The sequence below is a fragment of the Gymnodraco acuticeps genome, unplaced genomic scaffold (genome assembly GCF_902827175.1).
Source record: "Gymnodraco acuticeps unplaced genomic scaffold, fGymAcu1.1, whole genome shotgun sequence".
NCBI classification, from domain to species: domain Eukaryota; kingdom Metazoa; phylum Chordata; class Actinopteri; order Perciformes; family Bathydraconidae; genus Gymnodraco; species Gymnodraco acuticeps.
Window position 1 is genome coordinate 1,566,632 of NW_022989983.1, and position 13,369 is coordinate 1,580,000.

General features: G+C 41.0%; 1 protein-coding gene across 1 annotated transcript; it reads right to left on the reverse strand.

Moving 5' to 3' along the window:
• Positions 1-301: 301 nt before the first annotated feature.
• cxxc1b (CXXC finger protein 1b) lies at positions 302-12,408 on the reverse strand. Its single transcript, XM_034212250.1, has 14 exons — positions 12,244-12,408; positions 10,339-10,454; positions 10,155-10,255; positions 9,856-10,043; positions 9,313-9,468; positions 8,777-8,923; positions 8,573-8,680; positions 8,284-8,462; positions 6,539-6,746; positions 3,464-3,574; positions 3,317-3,366; positions 3,139-3,235; positions 1,093-1,245; positions 302-679 (listed from the first exon to the last, which is right to left on the reverse strand). The coding sequence occupies exons 1-14, from the start codon at positions 12,244-12,246 to the stop codon at positions 533-535; spliced, it is 1,764 nt and encodes a 587-aa protein (XP_034068141.1). The 5' UTR covers positions 12,247-12,408; the 3' UTR covers positions 302-532.
• Between the last annotated feature and the right edge of the window lie 961 nt (positions 12,409-13,369).

Here is a 13,369-nt window from a genome sequence, read left to right on the forward strand (position 1 = left end):
GTCTGCACTCCGAGTCAGGAAGTTGTGTTGATCTCGTTTGGTTACTATGAATTAGTCATTTAAAGTCTTTGTTGACTGGGAATAGTCTACCCTGCAATATCCTTTGTACTTCACTGCTTTTGATACACTCTTAAAATCAGCCTTTCCTTGCTTACATTCATGTGTGCAACCATGTTTACCCCTTTGAAAACAGCAGTGATTGTTTTGAAGAAGGACCGATACAACTACACTTCTCGGTCAGTAACTTTAATCAAAGATACCTGTATAGTATACATGCTGCTCAAAGAAATTATAGAACAAATAGCAGATACATCAAAGTGTTTATTCTGAGCGATCATACCAAAAACAGCCGTTATCAATCAGCAGCATCCATCACAGTCAGGAAAATATATATCCATTTACCTCTTTCAGTTAATTATCATACAAACATTTTAAAATAATTATCTAGTTAGAAAATCTGTTTTGGACCTAATAGTTTCATTTAAATCTTTAAAACTCAAATCACGTACAGTGATCAGAGTACAGGTGCAGACTACCTATCCTTGTTACCACGGAGATCGGTGGTCACGGGGTCGTGCTGAATAGTTTGGTGAAGCATCAGAGCGAGCAGACCGGCTCTGTTGGTCATCGCCGTCCTGACGTTACGCTCCTGTTCAAAGAGCTCGTCCAACTTGTACCACTGTGGACAGAAACAAACCACACGTCAGACTGAAGCATCCTTTGTGCTCCAGTCAACCCTCACAGTAAACACAGAGCTAAATCCCAGATCAAATGCACGCTAAAGGCTCTTTGAGCATGTTTTCTCTCAGTGATCGTGCTGTTATGTTAAATGTTTGTTTTTCATGCATTGTGTCTTGATATCTGTCTATGTTGATGTCACACATGGAGCTGCTGTGATGCAAGTCACATTTCAGACTTGATCTGACCATTAAAGTATTATATCGTATTTTTTCTAGTTCTCTATCTGTGCTTTAATTGTTGTTTTACTTTTATGTAAATGTATCTACCTGCTAATAAACATGTATCTGATTCGGAAATATCAAATTTGTTGTCGGTTAGAACCAAAAGAAGCAGTCGTGGTGTTCGACTTACCACCCGGACTCGCTCCAGGTCCACCTCCGCTCTCCTGAGCTTTTCCCAGTTGTAATGTTTGTTGCATTTCCTTTTGGGGACCCTGCAGTAATCTCCGGTCAGCTCGAACACGTTCTTCACCAGAGGACACCCACACACCTCATCCCCTTGGATCTAAAAACAAAAAAAACATCAATTAACCATCTGCACATTAACTCTACTATGTAGCGGACTGTACGAACAGATTTCACCATTAAGATTCAAGGCTTTATTGTCATTTGCACATTAGCTACAGTGTAGATATGGCAATGAAAAACGTAGGTCACACTGTGGTTATAGGGCTTAGTTGAACACTCGATTCTGATTGGTCAATTTGGACATTCCGGACGTGGGTCATTTTACCTGCTAAGGAGAACAGACCATTGCTAAGGAGGATCAAGGGACTATGTGCAGTCATGTCAATCCACAGAAAGAAGTCAGATTAATGTATTGTCATCTGAGGACATGAACATTAGTTTTCTCCAGGGATCATCACAACTAATCGCAGGCCAGATTTGATCATGTGGTCAACCTCACAAATGTCCCTGCACATCGTCAAATTAACTGCACCATGGGAGGCTGCAGCGGATGAAGCTTACGAGGATATATCAGCCGAAGCAGTACAACAGGGCTGGGAAACACAGAATCTCCCAGTGGAGGTCGGTGTCGTGTCAAATTATCATATAAAACATATAGTCTTATAATCTGATTGCCTTTTACACTGTTAAATTGTATTTTTAGTCTTGTAAGTGTTTAACAGAGACATATGTTAAGGATTTACATTTCAGGAGGGCAAAAGGAAGGTGTAGGAGCCAAAATGCTTGTTTTGCCATTTCTTATTATTTGTATTATTATCTTCATTTCTGTTTGCATCGCGTTTAATTCTTATTGTTTATCACTTCCGGCAATGGTCACGTGGGTGTGGTTTATTGTTATTCAGGTCACCTGTTGGATGCCGGTTTGGGAGCATATGATGTAGGAAGAGGGTGAATCTGCTCTGATACAGGTCGGGAGTTGTACATTGTTTGTTTGCGTTTTATTAAACACTATGAATGACTTCGGACTCTTATACACAGCAAAGAGCACATTTTAGCCTCTCAGCGGCATAACTCATAGGGAGTCAATCAGTCAATCATAGTCAATACAGTCAATCAGAGCAAATTCACCCTCCAGGGTATATGCAGGAATCCTGAAGTCAAATGTAATACCTTTAAGACAGTGTTTCTCAAACTTTTTCATACCAAGGACCACTTAACCAATAAAAAAACACTCGCGGACCACCTAACTCCACAAATATCCAAAATCACATCGTTTTTCTAGAACAGATTACAAATCGCCTGAAAATGGTACAAACAAGTGGCAACATGTGTGATGAAGGTGTTGCGCTGGGCTATATCATACCATCGAAAGTGAAACTTAAGCTCGCTCCATTGCGGAGATATTCCCGCGAGAGTGCGGAAAACTTTAATTTATTAATTTATTTAAAATGGGAAATTGTACCAATATACTCACGGACCACTAGGGGGCGCTCACGGACCACACTTTGAGAAGCACTGCTTTAAGACCTTTTATAAGACCCTTTCCATACATTTTAAGACAACAAGCATTTTGGCTCCTACAGAAGGTATAAGGGGGGTATGCAACTGGTTAAGGACGAGGGGGATTTATATAATGCTGGGGATGTGTAGATGATGCCGAAGGGAATTTAAGGGTGGGACCAGTTGGATTTCTTTGTACTATAGAGTGTGACTGTGAGCTGTGTTCTGGGTGCAGAACCTTTATCATCCGAGGATGAAGTAGCTCTGTTCCTGCATTTCAGATCGATTTCCTTTATTACTTTATTAAATATAACAAAAGACAAACTTTGTCCATGAATCATTTATCAGTTTCTCTTCAGAATTTCCTCCTAATTTATTTCTAACTGGGACTTTTTTCTTTCTTTCTCAATTCTCAATGAATATTTTAGGTTTTAGCAGGTTTTCTATCGATTGTGGTTATCATACATGAGTCCGAGGGGTTTCCACTGACCTTAGGGTCTCTGGAATGTTCCGGACACAGAACCTGAAGCCTCTTACAATACGTTTTGCTTTGGGGATTGTACACGTCACAGAAGAGTCTCGTTGCTCTGTGGAAAAGATCAAGAAATGTTAGTAAAGCGACTGAACAAAGTCAAGTTAAACATGTGGAGAGGATTTATTTCTCTTACCCTTCTATCCTTGTAGGGTACATGGAGCCAAAGGAAGTCTGGCTCTCATACTGTCAAGATAATCATACAGGAGAGACATTTTAATACCCGCCCAATTGCTTTTTGTTAAAGATGATATGTTCTATCAGGATTTCTGAAAACACTCACCTTTGCGTAACATCTCTCCATATGTCTCAGTGCCACTTTTGGATTGATGGGATGACTGCAAGACACGCAGAAGATCTGCAGGTCTGTGTCCTCGCTGTCGTTTTCATTACACTGCACATAGAGACAAAAGCATTTAATAAAAAGTATTTGATCTTGTGGGATATTTTTCTGTGTGTGTATGGGACAGATTAAATAACAACCCTAACCAGTGTTTCCGCCAGACCAGGGCTGGGAGGGCGGGGTAACGTCACGTCGTGTCACGTGACTTGAATTTTTAAATTGAGCCGTGACCGTCCCTTATAGATACTATCTCTTTACGTATCAGTGATGGGAATTCCGGCTCAATTGGCTCGGCTCACTAAGAAGAACCGGCTCCTAAACGGCTCGTCATGTTACCACAGTTTACCACGGAGCCTCCGTTTCGCCACTGCGAGGCTCCGGCGCAGTTCACACGCGTGGTCCACTAGCACCCCCCGTCAAGGCTCGCCGGCAGTACACTTTCCGTCACAGGAACACGCTTTGCTGGCGGCGAACAGAATCCCACCAGACTCCTTTGCCCCTCCAACAGAGGGATGTCTTTGTCCTTTTTGCTTTTCGTAATTTCAAGCGATAAAAACTCGATCTTCTCTCGAATTATTTATTTTTGTGGACGGCCTCGGCTCGAGTTCAGGGCGTTCCGAGCTGAATAAGGGCGTCAAATGACGGCAAGACGCCCCCCTGACGGAAACGCTGACCCTAACCATTGAAAGCATACATGCTCAGAAACACATACGCAGCACATTGTTAGGGCAAGTATTAAAGCTTAATACAGTGTAATCCTAATGAAATGTAACTTTTAACAAAGTGGTATCCTGGGAATGGCGAAGAAATGGATGTGTGATAACCGATGTGTTCACGAAGGGTTTTAAGACACTACAGGAAGGCCAGGGGGAAAGGAAGACATCTGCTCTCGGGGGGTAACTGCGACACCCAACTGTTGTCTTGGTGTGAGTTTAGCTTACTGCCATAGGGCGACCACATGTTGTTGTGCTGTCATGTAAATGATCTTTGATGTTTCCCTATAAAACAGAACAGGACGCACTCAGAAGGAGTCGTATTGCTTGCACGCAATAAAAGAAAATATCTGAAAAGACTTTATATCGATATTGTGTTTCTTTGCATATTTGCCTAACTCACCATTTTCTCTAGACAGCAGCTGATTTTAAGTTGCTATGACAACGTATAGATCAGGGGTACTCAAATACAAATCTTAAAGGTCCAAAATAAATGTTTCAATAAGACAAAGGTCCGTTTATTACGGTCATTCAAACTTTTAAACAATTGCAACAAGATTCTTAACACGAGGTTGCAATAACAAAAAGTCTCTGGATGCAGCAGTTTTCATTGTTGTTGTGTCTGTGCTTGATCCCTCAGAGTCGCAGTGTAAGAGCTGCACAGTTAGAATAAAGGCAGCTGCACCCTCTTTCATTCAGCATTCATTATTGCTTTATAAATGTCTTGCCCCCTTCTGTGTCCACTGAGGTTCGTCAGGCCCAACACATCTTCAACAAACTCCCCCTTTGCCTCATCATAAAAACTCACAAACACCAGCAACTGAGCATTGTCAGTGGTGTCAGTGGACTTATCCACAGCTAAGGAAATGCACTGTGCATTTTTTATTCCATCACAAAGCTGATGAATCAAATCACCAGCCAGTGTTTATGTTCTTCTGGTTGCTGTGGAATCTGGGAGGGGGATTTGCTTGACCTGTTATTTCCTCTTTTTGTTTGCCTTCAACATGGTCGCCATCACTTCAGTCATGCATTCTTTTATACTGCAGTTATTATCCAGTGGAAAGTCCTTACCTACTGGCCTAGTTCAATCAAAGTGGTTACTTTCTGTTGGCTGGGCAGTGTAGTTTTACACAGTTTGACTTTCTCAGGACTTAAAACTGTTTTTTGGGGGCAGACCCCTCAAAGAAAAAAATATATTTACGCACAAGATCAACAGCTTTAGTGCGTTTTGATTCAATGCTGAGTACAGCCAAACTGACAGTCTCTTCTCTGTCGTTGCAGACCGCAAATACCTCATTCCTTCAGTGCTTGGGTCCGAATGCTTCTCGTTTTGTGCCGTCCAGTTCAAATGAAATCGCCGCCAATCATATTTCCATGCTCGCGCCAGGGGGAGGGGTTACATGACGTGCATCTTGTGCTGCATTCACTTGCACTCGGACATTAGAGACTTTCTCTCATAAATGTCCGATGAGTCACAACTTTTCTTTCAAAACAAAGCTGCCAACTGGGGTGGCAGCTGGGGTGGCAAGGCCTATTTTTAGGGTGTCAGTTGCCACCCCGGTAGGTGAAACTAGGCTACTAGCTACAGTACAGATGGAACTAGATGAGCTGTTAACTCTCGCTCTGACTCAGACAGGTTGAAAGAGACGAGACACACATTTTTCCCACCCGCATTCTGCGAAGACCCGCCCTACTGTGCCTCTGATTCGCAGATTGTTTGGGGGGAAAAAACGCTGACGGGATGCTGAATGTGATTGGACCAATGCGTTGACAGACACACACAGACAGTGGAACAGGACATGCAGAGCGCTGTTTGCAGTCTATGGACATAGCGGATCATTTTGACTCGTTGCGTTGTGGCGATGTCTCGCAGATAACGCAGATAATACATATGAAAAGTATAATTTGCTCTGAGTCCAGAGACAGTTGTGGTTCGGTCCGGATCGGAGTCCGGACTTTGAGGATGCCTGGTATAGATAATAAAAAGCAAGGGGTCAATGCTAATGTGTCATATGCTGTCAGTTTTCAAACAATAGGATACAGGCCCTAAAATAAAGAACAAGACAAGACTCATTAGAAGCATGTTAGAAAAATAATTACAACATGCTGAGCTGTTTTTCCAGGAGGCTGAACTCTCTCCCCTGTGTGTATATAGGTATATTCATAATGGCATACATATTTTTAATATATAATTGTTGTTTTTGTATTCGGGATTGTGGGAAACGGTATTTCGATCTCTCTGTCTGTACACACAAACTGAAAGATTGACAATAAAGTTGACTTTGAGCCCCCCCCCCCTCACCTCCTCGTCCAGCTGGGCCGCCTGCTGCTTGGCCTTGACGATGATGCCTTCCAGTTCGTGGAAGCGCCGCTCCATCTCTGTGAGGCGCAGCCGGGCGTTCTGCTGGTCGCGGCGGATTCGCTCCAGCTGCTTCTTGCCGTGCTCCTCGGCGATGCAGGGGCTCTGCTGCCACTGCTGGATGCGCTGAGGCAGGATCTCATAGATCCGGCTGTGGAGCAAAATGAACGATAAATGATCGTAATTAGGTTGTCTGGGATAAACAGTAAAGCGTCTTATGGACAGGGACACTACATCAAACATAATGGTGACAAAGACAAAAAAAGACTCGAAGGCAGTGATCATTTTACCAGCATTTTCCTTTTCTAGCACTAGGTGGAGCTATAGTTCTATCAGGGAATCACAAACTGGATTAAAAACAGCTTTTGGCCATTTGGTTTCTAAATTAAAAGATCATTTTTACTGGTAAATACTCCAAAGAATAGAAAATGTATTACACTTCTACCTAAGATAAGTTGTCTTGTCTTTGTTCTAAGCAGGCATCTTAGAGGAGGGAGAATATAGAGATCTATTGTGGCTGAAGAAGTTGTGGTGAATTTCCATCATCAGGAACATTCGGAACATCTTCAGGAGTGACTCAAAAAAGCCGTCTAGCTTTCTATCATGGTATGGAACCTTTTGTCTTTTTAAATACAGAAATGATCTGATTTACAAAATCACACAATGTTGCTATTTTATTTGTAAGTAGTGGGGGCTCTAATAGAAGTGTGTTTACATAGGTCCTGGATCATAGGTCCTGGATGGATATCCTCGTGGATTCATCTTCCTATTATACACACATGCATTTCCAAACATTTGGTTTACCTATGTTGCAAATGTATTATCTTTTCAATTTACACACGGCATCTATTGCACGTCTGTCCGTCCTGGGAGAGGGATCCCTCCTCTGTTGCTCTCCCTGAGGTTTCTCCCATTTTCCCTTTAAACTGTGGGTTTTCTCTGGAAGTTTTTCCTTGTACGATGTGAGTGTCTAAGGACAGAGGGTGTCGTATTGTCATACTGATATTCTGTACACACTGTGAAGTCCACTGAGACAGATGTAACATTTGTGATATTGGGCTATATAAATAAACATTGATTGATTGATTGATTGATTTACTCCAAAAAGACATGTCACATCTGAGATGAATTCTAAATATTGGTTTCTTAAAGGTGGGGTAGGTAATTCACTTCAGAACCACTTTTTGTTATATTCCATGGAATGCTCTTAACATCCCGATAGCAACGAATACATGAAATGCTTTGACAATAAATCCATTAAAAAATGTCATCTGTGGAAGCCGTGGCGCTGTAAAAAGCACGACCAATCATCTGAGCCGGCTAAAGTAACTGGATGGCCTACCTGCCTGTCAGCCTTCCATCTGTGCACAAACTTATCTCGTGCCCTCATTGGTCATGTGCGCGTTCGTGTGTGTTGGAGGAGGGGCTCTGTAAGGAAGTCTGAAGGAAGGGGCAGATTTTTTTCGGCTGCGTACTTTCAAATTCTAGCGCACTCGAGCTGGTTTCTCCATTCTTACCTACCTACCTTTAAGACTACAGTGAATCCAGTATGTTTAAGTGTCATTTTAAGCATATTTGATGATAATATTTGGGTAATGTCGTGAATCGCAATCATTCACGACGGGCTAATCGTGACAAGATGCCTTGATGGAATAAAGTGCATGACTGGTGAAAGTAGGAGTCCTTACTTGGCGGCTAGCTTCATGCCGCACTCCTCAGAGCAGTACTTGGAGCCGGCTCTTGTCGGCTGCACACAGCTCGGCCCGAGACACTGCCGCTGCCCCGTGCTGTCCCGCAGCTCGCCCTTCTCACTGGATCTGGTTTTGTCTTTGTGCTTCTGCTTCTGTTTGTGCCGCCGGGACTCCTTCTAGATAATTAGAAAAACAAGGACATGTTATAATATGTGTTACTATCATTTACCATGCGAACACCTGGCAGAACTTCAAATGATGATGATAATTGTTCAAGGGAACTCACTTTCTTGTCAAACTTCTTCTCTCTTCTCTTGACGTGCTTCACCTTCACAGCTTTCTTACGCATGACAGGACTGAAAGGCACCTCATCCTCTTCATCACTGTTCCATCCCTTGGTGAGAGGAGAGCAATAAAGACTCAACATAATATTTCCAGATCAAGTGTTTTAGCTGTTAACGTTTCTAAGCAACAAGATGCTGTTAGATACCATGCTGTTGTTGTTCCCTGATGACTTGTACTTCTGGTAGAGCTCCGCCTCGCTGTCGTAGTCGTCAGAGTATCGCCTCCGTCTGTGGTAGTTGTTTTCCCTCCTTTCTTGCAAAGCCAATTCCTCGTCTTTCACACGAAGCATTTTCTGTACACAACAACAAGCAACAGGTGTCACATTTCCAAGGAAAACACAAGACAGTGCATAAATACATCAGCTAATCGCTTCAGGAATGAACAACAGATACCTTTTAAGCTTTTAAAGTCTCATTTACAAACCACTGTGTGTCTAAAAAGGTACCGTATAATATATTATATGCATGATTAATATTACAGAGCACTACTAATTTAGGGGACAAGAATATGTTTGTCATGGTGTTTCTAAGATGACTGGATGAAATGAAGTGCATCCATAAAAAATCTTGATTAAGTCACATGAAGCTAAAAATGTAAAAAGTTAACGGGGCAAAAATGTCAAATATTCTGCTACACTTTCGCTCGTAGAATTAAGTTTGTAAGTCAAATAGAGTGACTTACCCTGGCTCGGACCTCACACTGCCTGAACCTGCACTTCTGCCTGATTTTGTTGGGGCCTCCGAACTTCTTCATGTCCTTACAGAAGTCACATGTGGCGCAGTCCTCCGTCCTCTTGCACGGCTCACACTCCCCACACATTCGCACTGAACGCTTCACCTGACGAAAAGCAAACAATGGACAATAAGAGCCATTGTATCCTAAGAAATGTGCTTTGTTTTACATCCTACATAACATTGAGGAAGATGAAGACCAGCTGAACAATGGGGCTGCACAATATATCAAACATCTATTGTAATCTATATTAGCATTTTGCAGTACATGTATCTCAAAGACTGCTTGAACTGCCATACATGCTATTAATTGTCCCATTCATTAACGCTCTGCATGTTAACATATGTGGCCAATCAGATGGAGCCCTGGTGCTCTAGATTCAATCATTCGTAATCATTTGAAAGATCTCACGCTCTTTATTTTGTATACTTTTTTGATGCTCTTGGGATGTTGCAGTCAAACCTTAATAATTAGGTCAGAAATGCGACTTACTTTAGATCCACGCCGCCTTTCACTCTTATAGTCAGGAGTACTCGGGGTGCTGTACTGTCTGTCCGACTGTCTGTCCGACTGTCTGTCTGATTGTCTGTCCGATCCTCTGTCCGATCCTCTGTCATACTCAACCTCCTTCTCTCGGTTTTTCTTTGTTCTGTACTTTATTTCCAGAGAGGGGTTTTTACCTGGTGACAGGGGGAATAGTGACGCAGGATTGTCATGACATTGTGATGTACTTAATGTTAAGCATGGCATTTTCAAATGCTGTGACAACAGAAAAAACATCTTCTCCTTACCTTTGCATTTCATGCAATACCATTCTCTGATTGCCTTCGCCTTCTTCTCAGTGATGTTAATGCAGTGGCCATGGAACCACTCGTTACACTTGTCACAGCCGCTGTCAGTGGGAGAAGCAAATAAAAGAATGAGTGTATGAGCATCGGTGCATCCATATGCGGTGATAAGAGAAAACGGACTTACATCATGAAGCAGTTGATGTCTGCTTTCCTGCAGATACAGTACAGGGGTGCGTTCTCCCCGTCCATGCTGCTGTTCTCAGGCCCTGGTGCATGGTCAAGGTCAGACATTTCGCTGTCCTGAAAGTACAATATTCAATTCAATTCAATTCAATTCAAAACCTTTATTTATACAGATAAAACCCATTGAGATCATAGACCTCTTTTACAATGGTGACCTGCTTCAATTAGTTCCAAACATTAATACAAACATGACAGAAAACAAAGGACATTATATGATACTACAGTTTGTATACTAGTAGCATTTACAGACAATATTTTCTGATTGTATAGCGTCTATCCTAGCTTTAAAAACATGAAATGGAATCAAACTGCTTAGCTTCCATTCCTTTTGTAGACTGTTCCATGCTAGCGGCGCTGCGCATCTAAAAGCTGTATTTCCTAATACAGTCCTAGCTGTTGGCACATGTAATACAACCACAGCTTTAGATCTCAGGCAGTAGCCATTTACAATACGCTGTGAGATCAGGGAACAGATGTAAGACGGAAGTTTCCCTAACATTGCTTTATAAATAAAAAGATACCAGTGATTTAGCCGCCGTACAGTAAGTGAAAGCAACCCAGCCCTTGTATACAGGGTACAATGATGAGTCAAAGTCTTACAGTCTGTCACAAACCTTAGTGCACTATGATAGGCGGCATCTATCTTGGTGAGGTAATTGGCCGGCGCATTCATATAAAATAGATCACCATAGTCCAGCACAGGTGAAAAGGTCACAGTGACTAGCCTTTTCCTGGCCTCAAGAGAGAAACAGGACTTGTTTCTAATATGTATTATAACACACATAACAACTGGTAAACATATAGACAACACCTGCATAACTGACTGCTGAGCTGCAGGACAAGTTTCTCTCAAATAGAGCAGAAGGCTGTTTAAGTGACAAAACCATATTTGGGTTTTCACAATACCACTACTTTGAAGAGTAGTTCTGCTGTAATACAGTGTTGCTGCTCAGTATCTTCTCCTATCTAAGTCTCTGCATTGAATTTCCCCAACCATACATTTTTAACAGTATAAGTAAATGAATCTCCAGTCAAGTGAAACAGATCCTTCTTCCTGTTGCTGTCAGAAAAATGTGCACTCCTGTTTCTATAATGTTAGTCAAATACAAACATGTTTATTACACTGTAAGGGCCAGAGCATGGTGTTTAACATGTAATACTAGGCTTAGGTAGCAGATTTGTATAGCCGACTTTGTTAACTTATCATCCTTTATTTATACTGTATATTATTCATACTGTAATATCCAGCAAGAAAGACTTAAGAATACTGTTCAAAATATTAGTAGTTGTCAAGGTAACCAGCACGTAGAGTAAACGGCAAACTCCGAGTAATAATAAAAACTGCTTTGATTATCTTTTACTATCAACATGTATATATTGTACTTGTTAGTTCTGTTTCATTTTCTATTGTGAGATTTTATTATGTTCTACTATCGTTTACTTTCACATTATTTGCAATGCCTTGTTTACATGCTGCTTTGACAGACAATTGGCACTAATAAAGTCAATCTTATCTTATTTGTATGTTATATGGATCTGTTAGCATGCTAGGTAACATTAGCCAATTAGCATCAGCTGGCTAAAACGTCAGTTAACGATGCCAAAGTGGCTTACTTTGCTGTACCACATACACAGTGAGTTATGAAAAGTACATTGAATTTAGCTAACGCTGTAAAGTCATTTTAAGGCATCATAATGACTTGTATTTAAACGCTAAAAGCTAACTGAGTAGCATCACAACAGTCTCCTCTGGGATGTCAACTTACGGCCGTTTGACGTTAACGTATTAGTCTTCTTTTTTTAAATTAGCTAACTTTGATAGAAGCTGCTTTTATCGCTTACTTACCATTATGGGAGATCTTCAAACGTTACACGCTTGGATCGTTCACCAATTTGTAATGGAAAGAAAACAGATGCAACACCAAAACAGTGAACGAATTAGCTCGATAGCTAGCGTTCAGCTAAGATGTACACGGAAATAACATCGGTCATAACCGGCTGAACTCGTTACTACTCGTAAAAATCCACGAATGTCATTGGTCGTTGGTCATGTGTTCTTCTTCTTCGGTGACAGATTAACCATCAAACGGCACACTACTGCCACCTGTTGGATTGTTTAACAAATGCGTTTAGTGCGGAAAATACTGTATACTAGCAGCACAAATCAAATCAGTGGTTTTTCTATTATTGTCGTCACAATAATGCTGTATAGGGGGGGAATATATAGAATACAGTGAGGAATATAGGATGATACTAGTTTATTGATAATCATGCTACTATATGTGTACTTTAGTTCCTATTAGATATACATGTATTATTGTTTTAAGGAAGTCTTGTGCCAGAGATTGGTCGAAAATATAAATAGAACAATATATAATTCACATAAATTATTTAAAATATATGATATTAAAAGTAATATTACACATTATATCTAAAAAGTTATGTGTGTACAGGAGGAGAAATACAGGTGCCTTAAAAAGCAAAAACATTAAAACCATTCATGTTTCTGTTATTTCACACACACACACACACACACACACACACACACACACACACACACATTCACAAAAAAACACACACACACAGATAAAGAGAGAGAGAGGGAGAGAGAGGCTGTATGTTGCAGTTAAACCTCCAATGCTGAGATTTCACTGAGGGATGCGTCTATGATAAACGCTGAATAGTGGATTGCTATACTTCTACAAAATGTCATGAGAAGTGAGTACAATTTGTATTTTACAATATTCTCCATACAGACAGCAATAGTGAGGGATAACCACTGTGGGCGTTGGATTCCAGTACAATGACAAACAAATCTTTAGTTTTCAATATGTTACAGCTTTTATCTATTCCTTCGATCAAATAAACAGAATTATAGTTCATTACATTTAAATCATTTTAACTTGACTCATTCATTTTAACACGATACTACATTATACCCTATTTATATCCTCGGTATCACCTATAAATGA

Excerpts from the sequence above, each read along its gene's own strand:
- cxxc1b (XM_034212250.1), bottom strand. Across the intron at positions 8,924-9,312 it reads AGTGTGAGGTCCGAGCCAGG|AAAATGCTTCGTGTGAAAGA; the intron begins GTAAGTCACTCT and ends TGTTGTGTACAG. Across the intron at positions 8,463-8,572 it reads AGAAGAAGTTTGACAAGAAA|AAGGAGTCCCGGCGGCACAA; the intron begins GTGAGTTCCCTT and ends CTAATTATCTAG.